Source organism: Balearica regulorum, chromosome 9 (genome assembly GCF_011004875.1).
Source record: "Balearica regulorum gibbericeps isolate bBalReg1 chromosome 9, bBalReg1.pri, whole genome shotgun sequence".
NCBI classification, from domain to species: Eukaryota; Metazoa; Chordata; class Aves; order Gruiformes; family Gruidae; genus Balearica; species Balearica regulorum.
The window spans coordinates 24335737-24362793 of NC_046192.1; the positions used below are offsets into that span (position 1 = coordinate 24335737).

The 27057-nt window shown below is 42.0% G+C and overlaps 1 protein-coding gene across 1 annotated transcript in view; it reads right to left on the reverse strand.

The window, feature by feature from the left end:
• LOC104636407 (uncharacterized) overlaps positions 1-27057 on the reverse strand; it is a 202107-nt gene that overhangs the window by 57298 nt on the left and 117752 nt on the right. The window contains 3 exon segments of the mRNA XM_075761610.1: positions 1296-1418; positions 5340-5465; positions 12262-12384. Of these exon segments, the coding sequence (XP_075617725.1) occupies positions 1296-1418; positions 5340-5465; positions 12262-12384 (372 nt within the window).

Consider the following 27057-nt stretch of genomic DNA (forward strand, 5'->3'; position numbering starts at 1 on the left):
AATAAAGAGTTGGAAAACTGAACCACAGCCACCATCCTGCGCGTATTTCTCCGTATCTTGTAAATACAACTAATAGCTAAGGTATGACACTTTAGTTGCCCTTTGTCTCCTCCTAGCTTGGCTTCCAAAGAGTCAAATACCAGCTTGAATTTTGCAAAAGACGTTGAATAATTTCTAGGAGAAGAGACGTTAATTGTATATCCATGGTAAGACATGATGCTTAACGATTCAGAAGACTGTTGCCATGAGGTTGGGAGAAAATTTGTTCCAATATATAATGTTGCAAGTTACCTAGTGCTTTAGTTTATACGTAAATTAACAGCATTGTCAACGTGTATCTGAGGTAAAACGAGTAACATGCTGACCCTAGCATGTTTCCATCTATTAATCATCAGAAGTGTCTGTGCTACTTGAAAATACTTTGCTTTTTCAGTAACCTTACTCACGAGTAATCCCAGTAAGAGAGGAGAATCACCGAGGTGTGCAACGCTACTTGCAGAAGGGCTTACGGGCATGAGTGAAATACTCAGGGTAGGAAGTGCAAGACAGCCACTACTCTGTATAGATAAGACAACAATTTAAATATTGGCAAAATTTTGGCCAAGTTTTCAAATGGAGGAGTTTAGAATTAGTGTCTGAATATGTACCCTGATCCTGACAAGGCTGTCGAAAAGCTGTGCGCCATGAAGTCCACAGGTGCTCTGCACTTCATGAAATGGATAAACTGCCTAGCTTCCAAGCACCATACTGAAAGAGAAAAGCAGGTACTTTGGCCTCTACTTCCTCCGCATTTTGGGTGAGAAATGCTTTAGATCCTTTTGAAAATCCCAGACTAAATACAGGACTTTGGAATTCAACTTTTTAAGCTCTTTTTGGAAATCTAAGACTTTGTGATTTCTTCCTTCACAGTACTTTCTCTATTAATATGGAAACAGTTCTCCAGCTAAAAAGCATTTTGAATTCTAAATAGATTTTCGGTGACCTGGTTCAGAGTGTTACTTGAACCAATTTTCCAGGAGCTGTATCTGGGGCATTATTTTAAAGGGACCCTACAAGAATAACACTACAGCATCTACAAATCCAGTTTCTAGAAAGCATGATTTAAGAGATCACAGAGTAATTTTCATTACTAAAATGGTCCTTCAAGACTATCGGCTGACATAAATATCCAAGAGAACTGCTTTTTCAAAATGCATACATATATTTGTATAACATATTCCTTTCCATTCAAAGCTCAGTAAGTCGGAGCACTGATTAATACCTTTCTTCCCAATAAACAGTCTCTAGTTTCTTACCTAAACAGGACTTTTTGTCTGCAGAAAGATAATGCCCAGGATGACACTCGCATTTTGCAATTCCTCTCTCATTTTGACAGATTTGTGAGCATCCTCCATTCCCACTTGTGCAGGGGTCTATCACTGAAACCAATTAGAGCACACTGTCAACTTAAAGGTCACATGTTTGTCTGAAAATGGTCTTACCTGCCATCGTTACAGCTAACAACAAAGATTACTGTAGCTGTAAAGACTGAAAAAAAAATATTTGACAGAATTTGGTATATAGTAAAGCTGTTGTTTTTCTGTATGCTATTTTCTTGGTTGCTGGACAGCATTTTTCATAGAGCAGCAACAATGCTTTAAACAGCAGGAGACTGGGCTTGTAGTACACCTGGAAACAGGACAAGAAAAGTACAATTTCTCCTTATTTTGCCATAACTGAGCAGATTTTGAGAGTTGCTCTAAACAATAGCAATTAGCACCCCAATATGTCTGAACCCATAAACACATACAATGGCAGAGTTCGCCACAGAACAATGTGTATGTAAATGTCTCTAGAGGAAATAAATGCTGAAGAGCCCCAAAGGACCTCCTTCAGTCGAAAACATATGCCATTCATCTTGTACATCAACGTCTTTTTCTTTGTTTTAATCATTTCAAGGATAAGCTGCCCTAAGTGGCAAGTACTTAGAAACACTATTTATAAACTGTCTGCAGAAGGCTCCACCTCAAAATTTTCCATGTGTAGATACATTTAAGCATGGGGTGGGTTTTTTCATTTCATCCAATTTTTACTTTTCTGCATAGCCAGGAGCATTTTGTGCCACCATTTGGCAAAGGAGGGTGTTGTCCCAGAACACCTTTGAGTTCCCTCGTTTCACCTCCTGCCATCTCAAGGACATAACCATTCAAAACTGCAGGCTGAGAGTTTAACTTGACAGTATTTAAAAAAAAAAAAAAAAAAAAAATCACTGTTAAGGATGTAGAATTGAAATTTTCTGTTGGACTTTCAACACGATAGGTTGCAAATAGGTTTCCAAGGGATAGCAGCACTTCATCCTACGTGACGCTTTCAAGGCTGACAACATGGCTTTGCAGTTCGACATTTGCAGTCTACAAAGGATTTAGCTTCAAGCAAGAACTCTTTCCTTGCCGCTATGAAATATTGAGTTATTTGCTGATTCTTTTTCTATTTGGATAAATTAAATGAAATCACTACCAAACAGCATCTGTTAAACCTGCACATTATAAAGGTTTTCAGAGCATCTAAAGCTTTAATTTGAGAACGATTACAGCATAGAGTAAAACTTGTAATACCCTGTGACATGACAACAAGCAAACAACAAATTATAGGGTGGATGTTAGTAAACATAGTAATTTGAATAAAGATAGCAGCCTTGGAAGTCCTTAGACAAGATAAAAGTTTGTAAAGGAAAGAACTTCAGGACATAAGGCAACCACTGATTGACTTGTTTTCCACCAACATATCTGTTCCTGTTATAGGCAGGTTTCAGGAAAAGCTAAAAATAACTCATTTGTGTTCTTTTTTCTACACATTTGGCTCTTATTGTTTGACTTAATAACTTTAGTGGACAGCAGACTCCATCCTATGGAGCTCTATTCCAAGCTGTTAAACACTATAGCAAAAAATTTACTGTAACAATTTCATTCCCTAGATGTCCCAGAACATCCAGGAGCGTCATCTGAAAAAGTCGTGGTGATGCATTGACCTGGGATGGCAGCAACGTTCTTGGTGAAGTGTGAGCACGGGCTCTGCATGTGCTGTGGACCTTCCAGACCTTCACTGCAAGGCTGTAAAGAACAGGGTCTAATTCTCCAGTCCTATCTGCCGTGACCTCTAGAGCACCTAAAGAAAGAGAATTGGGCCTTATCAAGTTAATTTTCTCGCTCACAGCAACCAGGACTTTACACTGACTTATAGAAGGGAAACTCAAAGTGGCTTGAGAAAGGTATTTGTTCTTGCCACCCCTGGACAATCCAGCAGAGAATTCACTCTAGCACACAGCCTGTATAGCCCATCCTCTTATACGAGTATCACGGCCACTGCTGACCACATCCGTCCATGCCTCACCTGGAGCAGCTATCTCACCGCTTTGTCTGACACCCCACCACTCCATCCCATGCTGAAGGCTGCACCACACTGCTAGGCTTGGGTGTTTCTGGGCTACAGGGTGCATTAGCTCCCAAGGAGTCAGCAGGGATGACTCCACACCTGCAGCACAGCTACATCTGCTGTAGTAAATACCCTCATGATGCTGCAGTTTCTCCATCCAAACTAGCACTACAGCAGTCATCCTTTCTGGAAATTAAAAGCAGTCAGGCTCACTTCCTCCCACCTTTTCTTCTTAAAACATCTCTAATTGCCAAGCCAAATGTAGTCATGGCCACATTATGCTCATTTGTTCCTGTAAAAATCTTGTCCATTGGCTTAGCTAGCACTTTTCTCTCCCAGGCGCTTATTCGCTAAGGTATTTATGGGAGAAAAGCATCCTGGTCTTCATTTTGCCAGCTGAGCTCCCCTTGCAAGACAGATCCTCCTTCCTCTGACCACAGCTGTTCTCCTGGGGGATGTGCACTATTACATTTTGATTTACACCACCCTAAACACAGGTAACCAGGCATATCACGAACTCCAGATAAGGTCTGACCCGCAGACAAAGCCGACCTTGTCCCTTCTCCATTGTTCAGTAATTACTGGCTGGTGACGAACTGCTGCCTTCAGTGGGTGGCTGACCCTCATCAGCCCCATGGTGTGAGGGAGTGAATGGCCACAGCTGCCGGCGCACAGGTAAAACCTCACCAATTAGGGGACCGAGCTCGCTCGTCTTGCTGCTCAACTGAACCAGTTGCTGAGACAGAGCATGAAGTGACACACAAAGGTTTGAACTGCTCCATGGCCGCCCAAGGGACAACTCCCACCCGCCCAGGCATTGCCACGCTCAGACCCTGCTGACCAAACCTCTGTCCCACCACAGTACCATAAAACCCACCAAAATGTTTTATGCAGGGGTCCACGCACCCAGCTGGCTTGGCCAAGGACACCTCGAGAGCCAGAGGCAGCAGAGGAGCCGCAAGAGGTTTGGAAATGGCCTGGAGAACAGCGGAGGCAGGTCTCTGATGTCCTGTCCCCACTACTGCTCTCCTTTTCCAACTCTTTCTGACAATCTCAGGGACAAAACGCAGCCACCCCACAAGAGACGGAGGGGAGGCGAGCTGGCTGCGGCTGCTCGCTGAAGCGCAGTGTGTGTAGTCTCTGCGGAGGGCAGGACTTGGGGAGGCCAAAACCAAAGGCCAAGCGCTCGTTGCACACAGCATGAGTTGGAAGAAAGCTGAACAGCAGGATTTACTTACACTTTATACACAGCATATAAAATCTCCGAGCAGAAGAGGAGCCATATGGAAACGGTTTTGTGACAGGAATTTTAGCGCAATAAATCCATAAATTTGGCCCTATCTTTCTCTGGCATATTCAAGGGTACCATGTGTGTGTGCTTGTGTTGGGGAAAGGGGGGGGACACTGCCTTAAAAGCTGATGAATTTGCTAAGATATACGTGAAAGAAAAAAAGCCAATCAAACCCAAAGGTAGCATTTCTGTTCTGCTTGTGAGAGTGTTTGCTCAGAAACCTGAAGAGGAGGATGAATGAATCAGACAGCGATTAGGAGCAACATAAGCCAAAAGCAGATAAAGAAAAGACTTTATGTAGAATAAAACATGTTCTACAGGCTAACTCTATATATAACTCGATGAGCAATAAAATATTAGAATTAAACCACGATTTAGTTCCTAACCTATGTCATCATCGTCTGTGTGCAACGAACAGCCAGGGGTCTACAAGGCCAAAATCTTGTTCGAAGCTGTGAATCAATGTGAACTTCGCACCTCAAACACGTGTCATTTTAATCCTGTTAATAAGTGATTCCTAAAACTGCTTTTGGCAAGCAGGGTAAAACATGAATGAATACAGCGACCTGAAACACTATCCTGGGATCTTTAAAATTGCCTTTAATGTGTGTCTCCAGGGAGGTAAAGCAGGACTTACCTTCACAGGATTTGGCGTCCCTCTTCAGCTGGTAGCCCGGCTGGCACTGGCACTTGTATCGGTCTTCACTGAGCTGAACGCACTCCTGCTCACAGCCCCCCTTGTTAACACTGCAAGAATTAACGGCTAGAGCCAAGGAAGCATTGAAAGAGTGTGTGTCAACAACCCAAGAAACTTATTTCCTATTTTAAATACATAAATGACAGTAAAAATATGCAAACCTCGCCGATCAGCTTGCATAAACGCGCCCATCCCCATCCCCTGCGTGATTATTCTCCCTTGCATTCATGGTACTTGTTCGACATTGCGTCCCACGTCAGCGAAAGTCCGTGATTTCAGCGAGAGGCAGATGAGATCTACGAGCTGCAATGCTGACTGAACTACAGCCACCCTTTGATCTGACAGCAGCAAAGCACTCAGGAATCCACTGAGGTAAGCAGGAGGGGGGAAAAAAAAGAGCAGCCCCACTGAATTTGCCCAATGGTTTTGTTTTTTTTTTTAATGTCCCTGCTATTATTGATTTTTAAAAAAAAGACATTGCCTTTCAGGCTGATTTCCTCAGCCTCGTGCATAGGAAGCTGCAAACAACAGGAGTCACGAGATCCGCACAACGGACTTACAAAGTAAACCACAAGGAACAAGAAGCTCTTTAGTACATCTCTAAAGATGCTTCTTCTTTTACCCAGGCAAATTAATATTCTTTTTTGTTCAATATATATCCTCGGCCTCTGGAGAAACATTTCTCCTCCTGCCAAAATACATTAACACACACCCACACCTATTCACACACTGCATATAAAAATAAGATGGATAATTTGAACCTGTTATTGTGCTGTACGTATGTAAGCGTGAGCGCGTGCATGGCTGCATCTATACATATTTTAACAGCAGGGATGTATTATATTCTCCATGAGAAGCTGGGAAGACTATTTGGTCCTTCACGGAAGGCAAGAAACGTTGGACCCAATGAAGTCAGTAAAGAGCTTTGATATTTATTTTAGGAATATTAATATTAATTCATTTATCTGTAATAGATATGAAGAAAATGCTGTAGGAGGCATTTCACCCTAAGCTACCAACTAGCAAATACTTAGTATGTGCAGTTAAGTATGTGTTAAAAAGACAAAAAGAAAAGCAAATTTTTACATTATCATGGGTGCATACACAGCAGGAGCCGGGCGACACCTTGCTGCACACTGGACCTGACCCTGGTTTCTGATATCTGCCTGTGTCTGCAAACTTCCCACCTGGTTAGCAACATAACTCGATTTCTACACGGGAGACAGCAGACCCGACAAAGCTTCCTGCTTGCTGCACATTTGTATCCAAAGACCTGTTTTTCAGCAAGAATATTCAAATAAGATGAAAATATTTCAGAACATGAAAAACGCCTTCAATCGGCTCCAAGCAACAGAATATACATCTCGATTTTTTAAAATGCCCTTTTCTCCCCCCTTTTCTGGACAGAAGCCAATTTGGATATAAGGGGACATCAGAAGCAACCCGCCGTACCAAGAATTTTGGAGGCTTTGAAGCCAGAAGGGGACGGGCGTGAACTCCTGCACCGAAAGCTTGCACCGTTGGGGCTGTGCAGCCCAGCGCAGCGTGGGGCTCTGCCGGCGGCGGGGCAGCCAGGGATTACTCCAGGGCGGCCGCAGCCAGGTTTATCGCGCCTGCTGCCGAGGCATCGTGCGGGCTGCAAGAGAGGAGGTGCCAGACTGAAGGAACAGAACGAGTTGCAGTTGTGCTGCCAGGCACCGGTATCGCATCTTTGATGAGAAAAAGGGAGAGATTTGGCATGTCATGAGTCTAATTCCAGCTCTTGTAAAGGGGCTTGTGGCTGGAGGTCTGAGCACGTGCGTGGGGTTCCGGCAGAAATACGGCATGCCCTCCACTTTCAAAGAGTTACTCTTGAAGTTTGGTAGAAAACCAGCCCTGCGGTATGGACCGGCCCCGGCTCTTTGCCAGGGCAGCAGGGGATTACACCAGGTGATGCAGAGGGAGGGAGGCAGCAGCATCGCAGAAGGGGGATGGCAGCAGGAGACATCACGTGGGAAAGACAAGGATCTGCTGATGGTTGAGGAGTATACATCTCTCAACCCATTATTTTTTATAATAATGGTCATATTTTTACAAAAAAACCTTCAGTATGAAGCCATAGTTGGATGTATGCATAGCAGCCCTGGGGTTAGAACATGCAGGCTCTTTAAGCCTAAGTTTTCCATCACCTTAAATCCAACCTTATCAATGACAAGAAATGTAACTTGAGACATATTGTGCTTTTACTTATGTGGAAGAACAAAGATTATTGATTTGTAGAGATATTTTCTTTGTTATTTCCTCTATTAAGAGCTTTAGTGTGTGAAAGTCTCTGCAACACATCTCAACAGTTTTTCTACATAAGGTAGACATCAACGATAACAGCTGGCACCAGAGATGAATCGGGCTCTAAAGACTGCACACTGCTTTCCCTTCTAGAAGTTCAAATAAGAATAAATTCCAGTGAAGACAATGAATTTACATCAATTCAAAACCAAAGCCCGATACTACAATAAACATTTGCTGTCTGAGTTTCTGTTTTCCAGACACCAGTTGGTTAAACTTTAATGAAGTTAACTTCATTACATTAACATAATCAAGGCATTAAAAAAATGGACACTATTACCTTTGGTTATTCTAATTACCTAATTTCTAGTGAACGTTCACCAGAACGTCTGGCACATGTATCTAAAAATGAGTTCAATATTGAGCAGAATTTGAGGGACTAAAAAGCTAAGAAGAAAAAGAGCATTGAAGAAGATGGGATTCTGGCATGGCACAAAGTATCAGAGATCATCAAAAGATTCAAGAAGAAAGTATTTTACTTTCACTGAACGTATCGACCCTTTTTAGAGGTTGTTTGCCTTAGAGGACGAGCAGAAATTTTTAACAGGAAGAATGACAAACAGCAAACAGAGTTCTTCAAGCCACGTACTTTGAGTATCATATTAGTGGTGGAGGGATGGACCACCAGTGGTTAGTCAGGATCCCAAACACACTGTGATGACATGGTAGGATGACCGGACTCGCTAGAAAGAGCTTGTGACAGAAGTTCAATACTCTTCCATGCAATTATATGAAAAAGTAGGTTCTTCCAGATTTTTGACTCTTCAGATGTAGGCTGAATATCTTACAAGAAGATAGATCCACTTCCTCATGTATGGGAGATTTCCAAGCCATCTAGTCTGCAAAATCTGCTTCCTCTCAAGTGATTTTGGCACTTTTGCTCCCAGAAGCATAAGGTTGCCAAAAAGAAAAAAGACAGGGAAAGAATGAATATAACAGAAATCTGGGCTGGGTTCATCTGAAAAGCCTGTCTAAAGGGTTGCTTGTTTCTTATTTCTGCAGCTGAGATAATCACCTTCCATAAACAGCTCATTTCCAGAACATAGTCCCTTTTTATTCTTAGTATGTGGGAGAGATTGTTACATCCTCTAAAGTATCCACAGAAGAAATATTATTGCTAATGCAAGCCCTATTTGAAACGCTAGATGTTCTGCTTAGCTGCACTAGGTCAAGAGCGATGTGCGTTATCGTGTTTACTTCTTGATCGGATGAGTGCTCCAACCTGAACGGATAACCTGGTGCAGCAGAAGAGGTGAACTTTCCATCCCCAATGGTCAGTGCAAGCAGTTAGCACCCAAATCCCAGTGCTAGGTGCTCCTAGATAACTGGTTTATATGAATTGCTTCTCTCTGTCCTCATCAATTAGTAACTGTCTTGCACTCCAATGCATGAGAGCATTATTATATCCATTTATTTTGGTGTCTTGTCTAAACAGCTGAAACAGAACTCAATATCCTCTGCTCAGTATTGTGTATATCCGTTATCATGACAGCAGTTCTCTCTGAAACTTACTCCTGTCTCTCATCTTAGGATTTATTTCTGTTTCTCTTTGATAATTTCTGAGATACTGCAAACAGAACTGAACATTGTATTAAGTATTTTTAATAACTTCTTGTGAATACTTCTATTTGTGGAATGAAAACTCACTTTCTGATAACGTTCATAGCTAGGACAACTCCAAACTGAGCTTCTTGATTGTTTGTGCCATGAGAAAACTTCACTATTCTATGTCCGCAGAAGGTTTTACATATTACACAGGTTAATTCATTTAATTGCCACAGTATCTACTTTTTTGTACTTATCATTCAGTTCCCTCTCTCTTTTCCCCCCAAAGCCACTTTAGTCCTTTTTTGTATAAAATTCCCTCTCCACTGCAGCTGAAAATGAGACTATTCAGAGTGACATAACTCAAACATCACATCTTTCACTTCTGGGTCTTCCCTGGTGAGATCTGATCAGAGAGAGATCAATTTCTCTCTTTTCTTTTAATTCACAGAAAAACACTAGTGTTTCTAGTTAAATATGAACCACTCTGCTTTTACATTCATTTTTTTTCTCACACCAGTGTTTCCTTACCCATTCCTTCTCCAACTAAGATAATCAAGAAAAGATTGAAACATTACTGTATTTTTAATTGCAGTTAATTACCAAAACGTGGAAAATCTCTGTATGTGGTAAACCCAACAAACCTAAAAGGGTGAGTTCTTTAAATAAAAAACATTATTCCCACAGCTTGAGCACTGGTACATCTTGTGTTCTAGTTGCATCAGTAAATTTATTGCTGTGATAATACCAGAAATGACTGATGACATATTTGGCTGATGTTAAGCACAACCAAGGGACTTCGTGCAAGAACCAGAGACAATGACCAAACTGTGAGTGAACTTATTTTGCAGATGTGGTCAGACCATACTTGACTGTTCTTCTCATATTACCTACAATCAGGCTTAAAAATTTAAACAAATTACATCCTTCTCTTCTTCCCAAATGACAGAACATTTTAATCCTTTTTGCAGAATTCAACAACTTGACTTCTGTACTGTTTTAAATGCAATAAAAGGACAGTATATTTATTATTATTATTATTAGCAGCAACATGCAGAATTAACTCTGTATGTCTTGTTTCAGGGCTCAGAGTCCAACCTAAGAAACACAGGGTTGGTTTTTAATGGCAGAGCTGCTAATCCTTTCCACAAGCTTCTCCATAAACAGGCATCGTGTCATGGGCTGAACTGCCGAGCTCCGCGGTGCTCTCATCTACATGAGGGTAACTCCATACTGTAATGCAGTGGCTTTTCACCCAAATCTGAAAAAACAGGGTATAGCCTTTGGGATCATATCCACCCTCTTCCTACTGTTTTCTAATGCCTGTTGCTTGGAATGGGATTCCTCTGTCCAACAGTAGACGTCTGTCAGTGCGACTGGGAGCGTCGTTCAGATTAGCAGAGCAGTTGCCGAGATCAGACCCGCGGCCAGCCCATGCTCTAAATTTAATGTCAGCAGAAAGCGGGACTCATCTACAAGCAAACATTCATGAACTGAAGATCTTCAATATAGGAGCTTTAAAACTCATTCCAAGAAAGGCAATCAGTTTGGTTTGCAACTTCTTTTGTTATCGGCTTTCACATGGTATCTGTGGCTTGGGTGTGCCAGGGAGGAGTACAGCACAGGTTTTGCTGGCTGAGCAGGAAAATTTGGTACCCGTTGTTACAAACAGGACTGCAGTGGATTAAGAGGTACCTCTGATGTACAGGAGCAGTGCAACCATTTAAAGACTGGTGTAGATAAATGAATGGATCAAAGGGCATAGGACCACTGTGGGAACAAGGAGATTTTGCAAATCTCTAGCACCCTAATTATCAGCCCACAGCACGAGCAGAATTTCAGGAAAAGTGCTCAAAACTCTCAGCTTCACATGCATGGGCACCTCTGGCATGAGCTAAAAGGATTAGCACAAACTAAACATTCATGTAATATGCCTTGGAGGAGAGTTTGCAGCCCACCCCACGCATACTTCTTACCGTGCCTAATAACTAAAATGTAAACCAGACTCAGAAAAATCTGTGTTACTGTTTTACTTAAAAAATTCAACATACAGCAAAGACGGAAGAGAAGGAGGTAGGGCTGCTTCTCTTCATGCACTCTCTGAAAACCAGATAAGACCTCTGAGCGCATACTTGAATATTTCATTAGCCTTTTAGAGCTCCCTCTCCAGCTACCAGTCCCACAGCACCCTATTCTCAAATGTATCCTAGTAATTCAAAAATCTGGCCTCTGCTCTGGATCCTCCCAAGGGGATTTTCTGCTCTGCTCACTCTAACACAGTCGCAGAGATTTTACTTCGTTATCTCACCCCTTGACCCCGTTAATGATATCCTCCTACCTCTGCTCCTGCCACCACCTGGGAAAGATCATGGGGTCCCAGCCAGGGCAGTCTGATGGAGATGCTTACCTACTATAGATTGGGTTAAAACCAACTTCAGGGTGGCAACCTCAATCTTTTATTTTGCTTCATCACTGAAGACACAAACTGCGCTTTGGGACTGCTTGGTCAGAAAAGCAGTGTTCTGCCAGGCACCCATGGGAAGGAGATTTCACTATCCGCTGTTTCTACCTCTTCAGCAAAAACAGGCAAAAAGGCTAAGAAAAAGGAAGAGTGATGGGGTCAGAGAAGCCCAGGGCAGCGCTGGAAGATGCAAGGGGAACGTGACACAAATTAAAAATGGTCAGAATTGGTAATTAAGACCCCTATTTCTTTGATGCCTGCTGAAAAACAAAAGAAATTTTCACCAGATTGCATCACAGAAACAGGGAACGCCATCACTGCTTTGTTCCCCCTCCCCCAAAAAAAGGATCAAATTTGGAAATACATGAATTCCTGCAAACTGCTTGAACTGGAAGGGATAATGATATCCTTTGTGAATCAGTCAAAACTCAGACTGGGGAAGTCTACAAACATTTGCACTTAGACAAAGTCAGGTTTAGCTGAGAAAAACACATCCTGAAGTATGTGAAGTGCTTGTTAACGTTTACTTACCTATGCAAGTGCGCCCATCGGCATGGAGCCTGTATCCCGCCTGGCACTGGCAGTGGAAGGAGCCGTGCGTGTTGACGCAGCCTTGCTGGCAGCCACCATTCACCACCGCGCACTCATCCACGTCTAGAGAAGGCAGGCAGATGATGAGAATTACAAGACAGCCCTCAGCAAAGACATACCCTGGTTCTCCTGGACGGCACATAGCTCATGCATAATGCAACCGTGACACTCAGACTGGGGCTTTGTTTACTTTGCTTCTGCGCTGTCAACAGAGCAAAGAAAATTGAAATTTTATGGTGTTTTTCAAAGTTCCCGCAGGCACTGCCTCTGTAGTCTCTACTTCTGAAGCCCTTGTTAATTAGAGTGATCTGTGATACAGCTGTTTCCTCCAGGCCAGGAGAAAAATACAGGGAAAGCATTAGGGTAAGTAAACACATCTGAGCTCGTAGGTACCACTAGTCAAACGTTTGGCTTTTGTAAAAATTTGCTGTATGAAGATTTCCTTTTGCATCAGGCCTTTAATCGTACTAGCAGGTGCTCTTGAGGGTAGAAGCATGTACAACTGACATAAATGGAAAAAAACCACGCAAGAGCAGAGCCCAAGCTCTCGGTCAACATTACGTTTTCAACCACTGAATACACAGACAGCCTAGACATCACATTTTAAAAGAATGATGGTTTTGTGCCGCATTTTCTGTGACTCTTGTCCCTTGGGTTTCCTCGTGTTCACCTGAGCTTTCCAAATCATCTTCTCAGATGACCTCCCTGAAAAACTGTGATTAACTGATGATACCTATTCTGAACTTAAGCAGGTATCTTTCCATATTTCACATTTTAGGGGATTACATTCAGTCAAATGAAGTAGGAAATTAGCATTAAACAAGCTTGAGAATGCCGCTGAAATTGAATCGTTTCATCTGAAAATGATGGACAATGGTGGACAAAAGAGATCAAGAACAGTTGAAGTAAACAGGTGAAGGTTTAAAACAGATCCACAAAACTGCACTTCCAAAAGCACCACGTAAGCAGTTTCTGCATCTTTTCAGCAGCACTGGGCTACTGTAAATAGCATTTGATTGACATGCTGACACCATTGCCTTAAAAATCAACACAGAAGTCATGGGAAATAACGGTCAGTTAGTCCATTCCCTGACAAAATTTCACTTGGTAGATGTTTCCCTAGAGTTTGTCTGTCCTTTCCTTATCAGCCCCCAGGGACGGCAACTCCACCTCCCTCCATCTCACCCGGGGCGATGCTGGTACCAAATTATCCTGACCGCCGAAGACGTTCTCCTCTTGCCAAAGCCAAACCTCCCTCCTGCAATAGACATCTACAAAGAACCCCGGTCTCAACATTAAAGACTCCCATTGACTTAATTGCTCTTTAGATCAAGTTCTGAAATCATCTAAGGGATTTACCCACCCAAGCAGGTTTAGATGAGGAGGTTGAAATTTAAAGAAATAAAAGAGTGGCTGCAACCAGAGGCAAGTCTGCAATTGCTGCTGCAGGTAGAGATCTGGCAGTGGAGCAAAACTCAGCAACACAAAGAGGGGTTCCCCCCCCCCCCCCCATATATTGCACTTGAGGAACAAAGGGTCTGGGTCTCATATTTTGCTGTTGATAGATCTGTTTTGCATTTAGTTTTCATGGTTTACTTTTTTTTTTTATGCTTTTATGTTTATTCCGTTTTAGAAAATCTAATCAAAATTAAATGAAAAGGGAAATTTTAAAGATGACTTGGAAACACACTACACCCTGGTCCTAAGGAAATGTATTTATAAAGTTCAATTTTAATACTTCACATGCGAATTTCACTCACCTAAAATGAAGTCCTGGTGCTGACTAGTGTTTAAATTCAGACCATTTGCTAACATGTGCCATTTTTTTAATCCTTCTGCTATATTTGCTGTTTTATTAGACTGTATACTACATACATTTCCTACTGCCTGGAGACATCTGGAATACTCTTTTTTTAAACAGAAGGTTTGCTTTTTTTAATGTAAACAGTAAACAGAAAATGTTATTCATCTTGTTGAATTCTATACTGTTAAGAAATAGCCTGCTGAAAAATGCCAGGATGAAATCAAACCCAGGAAACTATTTATCCTGAGTATCACAGAAATAAAATAAGCAACAAGGCTCAGAAAAATTTAACAAGGAAGCAGCTGAACTATATAGTACATCGCATTCTACTATTTATACGTCAATAAATTCAAATACTGTGAGCTTCAATATATTAATTTTATAGGCTAGGATCAGCTGCAGAATTTCTCTAATATACCAAATACAGTTTTAAGTTAGGATATCAGCACTTATAAAGGAGAAAAAATAGTCCAGCTAATAAAAAAGCACACTTGGAGTTAGCTCTATTTGTTAGTCTCTGTTAGAGCACTTCTTTAAGTGACTTGGTTTACAGGGGAGCTCTGCACCCAGCAGCTCTTCTTTCAACGGCATTTCCCTTGTGCTGGCACATCCCAGAAGGCCATAAGGCAATTATATTGCTGAAAGACAATATAACAAAATGAAAAATAAGAAATAAAATAAAAAAAAACCCCTCTAAAATACTTGTATATACGAGTTGTACCTAACTCCACCCTGAGACTCCCTGCAGCAAGCGGGGAAAAATCAGAGGTGAGATCGACGAGCCTGCAACGCAACTCCACGGCTGTCTTCCCAGGATGCCACGTGAGCGGCAAGTTTGATGGCAGACGATCCCTTCTAGTGTCAGGCCTTCTCTGCAAGATCGATATTTTAAGGATTATATGGTGAAAGATTCCTCACGTACTACAGATATAATCAAGAAAAATGCAACATGTAGTCGCCTTTCAATGTCTCCTACATGTCGAGGCCAGGAAACAACTTTGCCCCCAGTTACAGAAGAAAAATGCCTTCATTATTTTGTCTGGGGAACAATCTGCAAAGTAGACACTGATCTAAATGCTTGAACTGCACTTGAAAGTTTTGAAAGTCTGACCTATTTGGACTTTTATATTTAAATCACATACTAGTAAAGGACATACATACCAGGAAAACAACAGCTTATGCTGTTATAGGTACAGAAGCAGCCTTTTATTTTTCTATATGGGAATAACTATGAAGTTACAAAAATATAAAAAAAAATTTAGAAATATAAAGTCATTCTATTGTAATTCTAGAATATTATGGGATTATGGAAGATTTTATCTGTTTAACAATACACTATAATTAAATTTGGATTAGTTTCCACTGCAGATCAAACTGAAACACCTACATGCTCAACTTTCTACAGCTGCAATTCAGGACGCTTATCTGAATAACCCGAATTTCAAGCCATTTATGGCTTGCTTATCACAAGTCAGACTGTGTTGAAAGGAACTGCATTCCCACAAAACAGAGGGAGGGCAATCCGCTGAGACGAGAGGCGAGAAGTGAAATGAGAACGGTGTGCTGTCCCAGGGACATCTTGCAAAGGGGATTATACTGCCAGGTGGATAAAGCGGAGCTGGGGTGCGAATACCCTCCTCCTCACCTGTGAAAAGATTTCCACGGAAACGCATTCCAGTGGGATTCCCCACCAAAGGCATCTCTGCTTTCCATGCTGTCTGTACGCAGCACATGCCCCACCACTTACCCCAGGGCACGAAGGGATTGTGTCCCCATTTACCCACTTTTCACTGGGAACCAGCTGGCAGGAATAAGCTCATGGTCAGTCATACAAGCCAAAAGTCAATCCTGCGTGTTTCCGTGATATAAAGTATTTTAGCCACCATGACATAAAGCTTTTTTAGTTCCTCATGCTTCTGAGGTCTGTGCATTTGGACTGAGCTCTGGTGCCTCTTCACGGTGAATTTGCTCTTCACAGTGCCCGGGCACTGCTGGAGAAAGAAACCAGAACCTGACAGTACCGACCTCATCAGTTGAGGATTTTTTTATTTTTTTTTTTTGTGAGACTGGTGCCTCACAACTGCACACCAACCTCTCCTCCATCCCAAGAGGATGCGCATCTCACGTCCCAAACATGGGAAAAGAGGACGCAGCCTACAAATGTGCAAGGTGCTGCCAGCACCATGCCCTTTCCAAGGGCACATCCTGCTGATAAATTTACAGATTTTGAAGTCCACTATACCCTGAATGGGGCTCTGCTAATCTTCAAGGAAGTTTGTCCCCGATTGATTTGATGAGTCACTTCGGCAACGGTGCAATCTCTCTGCCCGAAACCTGTTTAAATCCAGAGCTGGGTGATTGCTAGTTAGGAATTCAGGGTCATCATGTCAGTGGCTTTTCTCAAATCGTTACTAAAATATTTCGGAACTGCTATGATCAATCAGTTCCTTAAAAATAAACTGACAGCAGTGTTAAACACAGAAAACTAGTGAACCTGCAATCATATTTTTATAAAGAAAAAAAAAAAGCAAGATGTCTCCAGATCACTTCCCTGCTAACAGACAGCTTAGTTTTTTAAACCACTAAGAAAGGCAAACAACATGCAAAACTAAACCTCGAAAGAAGAAAAAACCCAACCAGTTCTGATGGCAGCAGGACCGAGCGTTTGCTGTATCCTCTGCATTTGTCTGATCTTTCCCCTCTTCTCTGGCTATACCATGAGTGGGTGGGCTATTTTTCAACTCCCAGTTGTGAAGTTCTCCATTTGCAACGCCCCAGCACCACTTGCAGGTGAAGAGCCGCCTGCAGCCACAGCTCCCTGGCTCCGATCGGCGGGGAGCTGGTGGTGCCGCAAGCCCCCCTGCCTGCACTGCACTAACCCCGTAGGCACGTGCCTGTATTTGGGCTGTGGTGCAGGACAAGGGCCCCTTCAGATCTCAAAGTCCCTGCAGAAACACTGAAAGGCAGGTCTGCTTTTCTTTCCAGTTCAATTTATTTTTTAAAGCACTGCATTCCTCACAAGGTCATTATTTGCAACTTTTATCGCTTTTCACATGCCTTCCTTCTGTGCACGTGTGTGCAGCTGCTCTGAAACTACAAGATGAAACGGTCTTCTAATATTAAGTTTATTGCACGTTCTTAGTAAATTGAAAGGTATTGGGTTATTTAAAATACAGCCTGTACTGCAGACCTGAGTTCTCTTCTTTGGGCTGGCCAAGCCAACGACAGCACAAACATTTTGAGAATCCCGAATGGAAAGGCAGATGATGCACCAAGGGTACCCCAGGGAGGGCATTTGCGTGGAGGATGCTTTGTCAAGAGCGCCATGTGAGGTCTAAGCACGCACAGGGTGGCAGGGCAAGGTTTGCCTCTCAGCTGGCTTCACGGAGCCAGTGGCATTTCTTCTGGATGACAAACAAACAGGCTTTCTCTCCCTTGACTGTAAAACCACGCACAGATTGACAACTGTTCGAAGCCAGTACTTTCTGATAGATAAGAGCAAAAATTCCCTCTTCACAGTGCCCAGGCACTGCTGGAGAAAGAAACCAGTACTTGACAGTACCGACCTCATCAGTTGAGGATTTTTATATATATGCATACATTTTATTTTTTTTTAGTTTTGGCAAAAACTCTTTATTTTAGCAAGTAAAGAACAACACGAAGAGAGGCAGAGACCAAATAGTTGTGAACATCACTCACGCCACAAACTCGAGACTTAACATGCATGAAAAGATTTCTGCCCGGCTGGGAACTGATGCCAGACCCACGTTCTGGGTACCTGCTAGCACAGTCGCCTGCACGCAGGGACCCAAACCACCACAACGCCATCTGTGGATCTGGTCCAAATGACTTCCACAGGAGCATAACCACACCCTTTTCATCAGATGCCCCAGAAATACTGCATTAAATTGGAATGAGTGACACGTGCACGTTTCCATTTTTCAGTCGCCGCAATCCCCCCAGCTCGCTGCAGAAAGGATGCGACCAGCAGAAGCAGGGCAACACAAAACCCTACGTACATTTACTTAGAGAATAGTTTATGCTGACGGCTTTAAAGTCAAGATTGTAATTAAAAATAATTATAGTAATTAGTTATAAAATAAAATCATGACCAGAAAGAGGAAGTATGTTATACTCCTTGCAGCTTTATCTTAAAATTCAGGGGTTTGTCTCCTCTTTACCCAGGGAGCTCTGTGGGTCGTTGGTCCCCACGCAATATTGCGAGGATTAAACAGTCAGTAACGGTGGTGACAGAGAAACAGGAAAAAGACAATTTGATCTTATGTAAAGAACCACAACGAGAAAGCGTAAGTGGCTATATTTAAAATAATTGCAAGTGGATAAAATGTTCAATTCAAACATCTATTTGGAAATAAGTTAACAAAAATCTGGCTTACCACTCCTTGCCCCGACTAGCTCTCCTAGTCTCTTCAGCTGCAGATCATTTAGTACATCTGACAGGAAAACTCCCTTATTGTTTGCCATTTAACACGATATTTAAAATCAACAAAGATGTATGACAGTGCTTTCCCTTCTGTTGTTTGTAGCGGCGCTGTGATTAGTCTCTTTTATAGATTCCAAAGGATGTTTAAGCCTTACACAAGTTATGAAGTGAAAATATCATATGGTCTTTCCCCACTAATTTACATGGCGGATTTTACACATTAATTTACTGTGTTGCTAAATTAAATAATTTATATACTTAAGGGAAGGAAGGGAAAGAGGCTTGGTTCCCAGCCATTCAAAAGCTGATCACAAAAGTCAGAAATTATTTCTATAGAAGTGAAACATAAAATAAGACCCGCTATTCCTAGAAGTAGATACGTTTGTGACAGATTCAACTCACAGCTTCCTTTAAGTCAGTCTCCCCAAGTCTCGAGTTTGAAAATGTCTGTAATTTGACAACCAGTGTGAACCCACTCACAAATATACTATTGCACATGACATAATTTGCTCTTACAGCAGAAGATTTTTGAAAGGATCTCTCCTGCTTTACTAACACTAAAGTGGTTTTCAGGGTTTGAAAGTTTGATTGGAGGAGTTTTGAAATTCCTGTTGCTAGAAAAATATTTGTCCATTTTTTCCACAATAAAGGGAGTTTGACATTAGTATTGACTCTAGGAAGAAAAATACAAGTTTAAAGCCTGGTCAAAAACAAAGCCTAGAATTCAACAAGAAAAAGCAGAATTTCTATTCACATTAATAAAAAACATATTTCTGTTTCAGTGAACCAAACTGAGCAGCAAAGAGGGAAAGGGCAGTTTTTGCTAGCTGTGGGATTTTAAATTGCAAAACCCTTAGTCCAGGGCTTTTTTATGCTTCACAAAAAACCATAAATATGCTGCAAGCTTTTTTGAGTGGTCTACTAGAACCTGATGTTAAAACACCTTCGTGAAACAGCTTTCAGCATAGATAAATGTGCTCCTGCGGAGCCAGCTGGGTCATTTCGAACTGTTAGCGCTCCTAGGCTTTTATTTTTGCTCCTCAGCTATTTGTTTCTGCCCTTTCCTGGCCCCTCCGATGGATTATATGAGGATCCATTGTCTGCTCCGGTTCAAAGTCAGGCAGGTTAGCTCCAATTGCTGCTGAAGCTTACTTGAATTTCAGTAAGTCACAGGTGTCTGAGGCAAGCCTGCTACAACAAAATTAATTAATGGAATAGCCTCAGCAAACCGTACTGAAAGGAGCATGTCACGTCTGATAAGAGAGTGGTTAAAAGGCATGGCTAAGAGATTCCTTACCCAATTTAGTCCCTGGGAACCGACAATGAAAGAAGACCCTTGTTAGAGCAGTGAGTTTTCCACTACGTTTCTTCTTTGCCCAGGATTAAGGACAAAGCAGCTTTAACCAGCACCTATTTCGGGAGGGCTATCCAATTAGCCATGCACTGAAACAGGCTTTCCAAGTTAGCTGATTATTTACCTTCCCCTGAAAATCAATGGCATTGAAAACCAAAGCTTTTTTTTTTTTTTTTGTACTGCATTCACTGTCTTTCAGTCCATCACCTTCCTTTAGACCTCCCCGGTGATTCGGTCACCTTGTGGAGAGGAATCTTCCGCCCTGTAGTTGGTACCATGCCCTGGATTTCAAATGTTTTCCAGGTAGCTCCAATCACTTCTGGCTGTGTCTAGGTTGGGTTTCCTTTCTCTCACCCCCGGTTTATCTATTTTTATACTGAGAGCACCAAAGGAGAGGGACCGTGACACTGTGAAATGCTGAATAGCAGAGTCATCCATGGGACTATGTCTGTGTTAGGTAATAAATATTTATGTCCAGGTCTGAAGGGAGATGCATTTTCTGATGACTGTTTTCAAGGAGGGAAGAGGACAGAGGCGTCTCTGAGGTATGGCTTTTTTGGGAGATTCATGGATGCCGTGGTTTAACTTGGCAGGTAGCTAAAATAACCGCACAGCCTTTCGCTCGCTACCCCCCGCAGTGGGATGGGGGAGAGAATCGAAAAGAAAAAGGTAAAACTCTCGGGTTGAGAAAAAGACAGTTTAATAGGACAGAAAAGGAAGAGAACAAAGAATAATAATAATAGAACATACAAAACAAGTGATGCACAGCACAACTGCTCTCCACCCAAAACCATTGCTCAGCTAGTTCTTGAGCCACACCACCTTTCAGCCAACCCCCCAGTTATATACGGAGCATGACATCACATGGTATGGAATATCCCTTTGGCCAGCTGCGGTCAGCTGCCCCGGCTGTGTCCCCTCCCAGCTTCTTGGGTGCCCCTTACCTTCTCATCGGCAGGCAATATAAGAAGCTGGAAAGTCCTTGACCAGTTGGCACCAACTAAAACAGCAGTGTGTTATCAACATTATTCTCATCCTGAGTCCCAACCACAACACTCTACCAGCTGCTAGGAAGAAAATTAACTCTATCCCAGCCGAAACCAGGACAATGGAGCAGCTGTGGAGGAGAGGCAGGGAGCTGCTTCCAGCACACACGCCCAGTGTCCTGCAATCAGCTGTTGGGGAGAAGACTTCAATAAGCACTGAAAGGGACGATCCACCCAATCAAGTCTTAAAGACTTGTATTTAATTTCCTGATCTGTCACTGGCCTTATTGGAGAATAAATACACAAATAAATTGCTGTGAGATGTCACACAACCCTGTCAGTGGGGGCCACAGATGATTTGAAAGAATGACATTGATTTGCCAAAGATCCTGGTAATTTGAATTCATGGTTGGGATGGGGGAGGAATTTATCAGGGAAAAGATGCTCTAGGACACTTTTTTTTTTTGAGAGAGAGATATATTGCTTTCATGTGAAGATTGGCACAATGCAACCATTCAAAGCGGAGACTTGTTCCTCACCGATGGCTGGATCCTGCAATCACAGTTGATTCCTCAGATGTCTCTCAAGAGCAGATATCCTGGACAGGGTGATTTGAAAAGACAAAAGTGGCTAGTATCTGTACTGCCGATTTCTGCTTACTTTCAATGCCTGACATGCCAATCCCTCCTGAGATATTTAACAGCGGTTTAGCTCAATAAACAGACAAGAGCCCCTCATCCACAACTCTATATGCAAACCATATGCTGCAGCTGAAAACTCTGAAGATTATAATTAGAACTGTCCATTCAATTTAAACAAGGTCAAGAATGAAAACTATTTCAAATTCAATAAACAGGCCATTTGAAAGTGTAGACGCTGTGGAGGACAAGCTTAACAACTTAATTGACAGGTAAAGCTTCATTTCTAATCCTCATTTTGATATCGTCTGTAGCCTCAGGAGTCAAAACACATCACTGTTCAGTCCTCAAAATATGCAGAGAAAATGAAAATGTCAGTTGAATGAAAAAAAAGAGAAGCATCTGTTTGATAGCTGTGTAAGCCTGTGATATGTAAACTGCTTTGGAGTCAAGCAGCCCTAATTAGAGTTTCAAGGCATTCTTCATTAAATATACACACATGCATATATATATATAAAATTTTTAAGCAATTATTGGGGCCACATAATTTGAAAGAAAAAATCAGGGTATAGAATTCAAGTAAGGAGCATGGTAATTTCATGGACGGACCTCAGACAACTCCGTGATGTTTTCACACAGCCATGAAGAAATACTTTTCCCCATCTTTTCACAAAGTAGATCTGTACATTTTTCTCCACTCTTTAAAACAAAACAGAATGATCCATTTCTGAATCTCGACGCAGTACACAGCATCTCAGCAAGGTAAAGCCAAAAGGGAAGACTGATGGGTTACCAGCCTCCACAGTGGGGTTATATTAATAGATATTTCGGCAACTTGGTGACTCTGATTCACATCAATACAAAACCCACACAGATGGACATGGACTCTCAGTGGAAATCTGGTGCCAGAAGTGAATGACCAGATGAAATAACCAGCTGAAGAATGACAATCCAGACAAACGCATAACTTATGATCTTTAAAAGTGTTTATATACTGAAGAAAACAGCCTCACTAATTTTACTGTTTCCTGCAGAAACAAAGTGAATATACTGACTGTAAACAGTGAAGTTGGAAGAGGACGTTTTGCCTGTGCACCACAGCAGCGTGGGCTGAAACACAATAATTAAAGTTTTATGTAATTTCTGCTTAGGAAAGAGGCTTTGAGATCACTAGCATCAGCAGCTTCACCGCAACGCTCCTGCAAGTATTTCTGATGTGGGGCATAATAGCAGAAGGAAAATTTGTTATGGGGCTATCAATTTTTAAATACGGTTCCTCAGCACAATTCAGTTAGGCCATGCTGGGAGGCGGGAGGGTGCCAAAGGAGGAACGAATCTCTATGAGGAGAGATGTACTTAATAAGCGACAGCATGATACAGCCCAAACTCCTTGGGCAGATTCAAATCTGAGACGTACCAAGGAGGGTTATACATTGGGCCATCAGCATCTTCTCTCGGCAGGATATGACAATTTGAAGAAAGTTATGGAATGAAAAGAGAGAAATGACTGATCTGATGAGAACATCTGGCTTTTGTTAGCAGCAATATTAATGCCCACTTGCTGAGCTCTGTAAGTGTCTTTACTACAGTAGGATGCATAGAGAAATGTCTTTTCCACACACAGTAGGTAAAATATGCAAAAGAAAATGATAATCCTGCAAATACCTTCATAATCTGATGTTTCCTGTTACAGTACATACGCTCTGCTGGTCGGAAACATGGCTGCTATTTGTGACGAATGTCCTACTTGGGTTGGCAAAAAGCTTTAAGACATCACATGGATAGACTCATCTCGCAAACTGAACATAAGCCCATCTTGGTACTAATTGGTTTGGGAGGAGAAATCGCCAGTCAGAACTGTGTTGTCCAACACGTGACACGTGTGCAGTGCAGGCACTGCTCTTGCACTTACAAGACTGTGTGGGACTAGGAAAATAGGGAGGGGAAAAACCCCACCATTCAGCCACTACGCTCCATCTCCCTGCCAACACCACCTAGACGAGACCACAGCACAACCCACCCCATTTCTGTAAAAACTGGCTCACTGACATCACTCTACAGCCATGAGGTCACATGGCACCTCCTCAAGAAGCCTCCACAAGCATCGATCCCCCACTGGAGCTACCACAACTCCGGGCTGATCCACAACATAAACTGCCAGCAAGCGAAAGACAGCGTGTTACACAGATTGTCTTGCTCTGCTTCCTTACGACATATTAGTCGCGACTCAGCAGAGATTCATCCATGAGAAGAGAGACGTGTCATCAACACATCCCACACTTGTCCCCACCATCTTCCAGAGCTGGATCCTAATGAACATCACCGAGCACAGAAGATTCCCTTCTGTTTTTTTTCCCTCGCTCTTCCTGAGATTAAAAATGACATCAAATTAATCACTTGATTGCTCCATTTTTATTAGTTGCTTTTGAACTCCTTGGCTGACATTGAATCTCTTTTGGGACAGTAACTGTTAAGGTTCTCAGGTGGGTCTTTCAAAGATGCAGCATGCAACAACAGCAGGTTTATTTCAAGTTTGTCTTCTAATAAATCCCAGTTAAAGCCCTCAGGTACTCATGTAATTGAAGTCTGAGTAATCCAATATGATGTTGATCAAACTACTGATCTTTTAATAACGAACTGTAGCCCTCCCAGCAGTTGCTATCTTGCTGACAGTCATGTCTGGATCACTTCCTTTGGGCCAACGCTTTGAACAGAGAAGCTCACAGATTTCTGTTTGGTTTAGATTTTATCACAAATTGTTTTAAAGCTTTTTAAGGATATATCAGATGGCTCGTAAAATCCACGGGTATTTCAATAAAAAATGGGATTTCTATTAGTTGTCTCAGTGAAGACTAGCATTAAATGCTTCTAAAGAGGAGTATAACCACCACTCAGGAGTTGTACTTCGTCCTGTCTCTGTATCTGCCGTTACCCCTTGTTTACACAGCCTGTAGGCAAAGCTACAGAAAAAGCAGTAGTTACCCTGCACAATAGTTTCCACTGAAAGGCAAATGTACACATTTTTCCTCTCACAATTTCCATTTAAAGTATGAATTGAACGTTTCTAAGCCTTGCCTCTACACAAGAGTAATTCAGTTGCAATTTACATTTTCGATGTGCTCAAAATGAACACCAAGATGACTCATGTGCTGTTTATAAGATGCTTACATTTGCTGGTAAATACCTTGCTACAAACAAGCTATAATTTAAGTATTCAAAAGTCTTGTTTCTGCATAAAATTACTACTAACCATAATTTTGGAGACGATGACCAGAGCTTCAATTTCAGGCTCGCAAAGCTCTTCCTACACAATGATTGTTAAAAGTACAACTGTATTTTCTTCTCTGACAATGGCAATCGTTGTATCTCCGTAATTGCAGAAAAGATTACCTAGCTTTTAATTCACATTAGTCAGCTGCAACAATACCATGCTTCTTTCCTTTCCTTTAAAATAAACTAATTATTGTCAATCAGCCCAGTGGAATGTTAACATCCTCCATAACCTGCCTTTCAGAGGTAGTCATAAATGCTAGAAACTAGCTAATATAAACTAATCAGAGCCCTAGAAATATCTCAAAACATATTTGTACTGCAGTCTATCATTTTTGTCGTATTATTTCTAAATATTATATTTTGCCTGGACAATAATAGTCCTTTCCTATAGTTATATAGTACTGTTCATCTAACTAGTCAAAGCTCTTGCATTAATTAAACCACATTAAATCCCTGACTGGTGTAGCAAATACTCTATTTCCAAACCTTAAATGTTTTCACTGTCAAAAGCTGACCGAGAAAGCTTTATGCATCAAGCAGTTTGGACAAAGCAAACTTTTCAGGCCAGTACGTTTGCTCATGCCCAACTTTGCACAGAAACTCACAATTGCCAAGAACTGGAGTCACACACAGAGAAACTGCAAAGGGACAACTGTCGTTCTCCCTGCACTTCACACAATCGCTCCTTTCCAAAGATAATAGCAAGTTATGGTTCTCACTTAGTATTTCCTTCCAGCTGGTAAAGCCCATGGGAGGCTTTGCAGATCCCGGAGGAAGACACGGGAGCTGGAAGCCTTGGGGAAGCAGCCCATGTGCCGAGTCTATAATCAGCTGTGACGCACGGTGAGCTTTCAAGCGCCATATGGTCCAGACCAGCAGACGCCGTAGAGATGAGACTCTTCGTTTGTTACCTGGGAGGCCTGTGACATCTAGAAACAATTTTTCCCTTTCAGTTCATGTCAGATCAGTGATCAATAATTCATCTGATAACTGAAATGCAGAACAGGGTACCAGTTTTCTGTGGTTTATGAATAATACCATGCTTTTTTAAAAAACACGCTGCTTTGGAACACAGCAGATGATGTGCTGCAGGAAACGTATGACATGCCGATACGCCGCGCTACACCCAACCCTGTGTAATCCTTACATAACCTGAAAATTAAACTGCCACTTGCATGGCTTGTTTATGCAAAAGGCTGCTATTAAAGTGCTGCAGTCGAATTAAACATTCAAAAAGAAAAATCTATACACACACACACACACAAAAAAAAACCAAACCCACTTCCATGAGAAAGAGATATTTCCTTCATGGAAAAAAGAGATTTACCAATATTATCTTGAAATAATCATTGAATTCTTGAAATAGAAGTGGTCCCAGTCTGTCCAGAGAGCCAAGGCTGCAAACGCAGGTAGGACGCCTTCAGCTGTTGCTCTGGAGCCTCGGATTAGGACGTTGCCATTTCTACCCAACTGGTCTGCGTAAAACTTCTGCTTAAAAAGTGACTGAAAACTGACTGTGCCTGTCCTCAGCCTCAATCAATAAAAATATGCATCCAGGATAAACGAGCTCACTCTTCAATGGCAATATTCACTTTGGAGGAAGCTGTCACAACTGCTAGTTCATCTACCCTGAGGCATATCAGATGTGAGAAATTATATGGTTTAGCTCGCAGCCGTCTTTGTTCAGTGTGTAAGAGAGGAGCGGGGGGACTTTAGCAATAGTCAAGCATGAATCAGGAAAAATCTAAACAAGTGCAATTAAAATTCAAAATTAAATCAATTATCAGAGCATCAGATTATGTTCTTGGCTAGAACTGCCACATAAGTACTCAAAAAATAGGTTGCAAGTGCTTGTTCTGGCCCGAGTGATGTGCCTACCCTTCCCTGACTGAAGAGAAACAGGTCAGACCCAAAACGACTCTGATTTTGCTGAGTTTAGTATATGACACATTTTAATAAGATTGAAAGGGTTTGTGGGTCTCCGGCATGTAATTGAGCGGATTAGGCTGGGGAGGGCACACAAAATGAGAGGGGACTGACCAAACCAACCCACCCACGGCATCCGCTACGTGCTGGCAGCTCCCGCGAGCCTGAAATGAGCCTGCCAAAATTCAGCTCAGGTTCCTGCCTGCCTTGGGCGGCTTGCCATTAATCAGGATTCAGGTAATTCCTTTAAAAAGTCCAATAACCTATAGTTAACGGTACCTTTACTATGAATCTGTTGTAATTTTTACTAC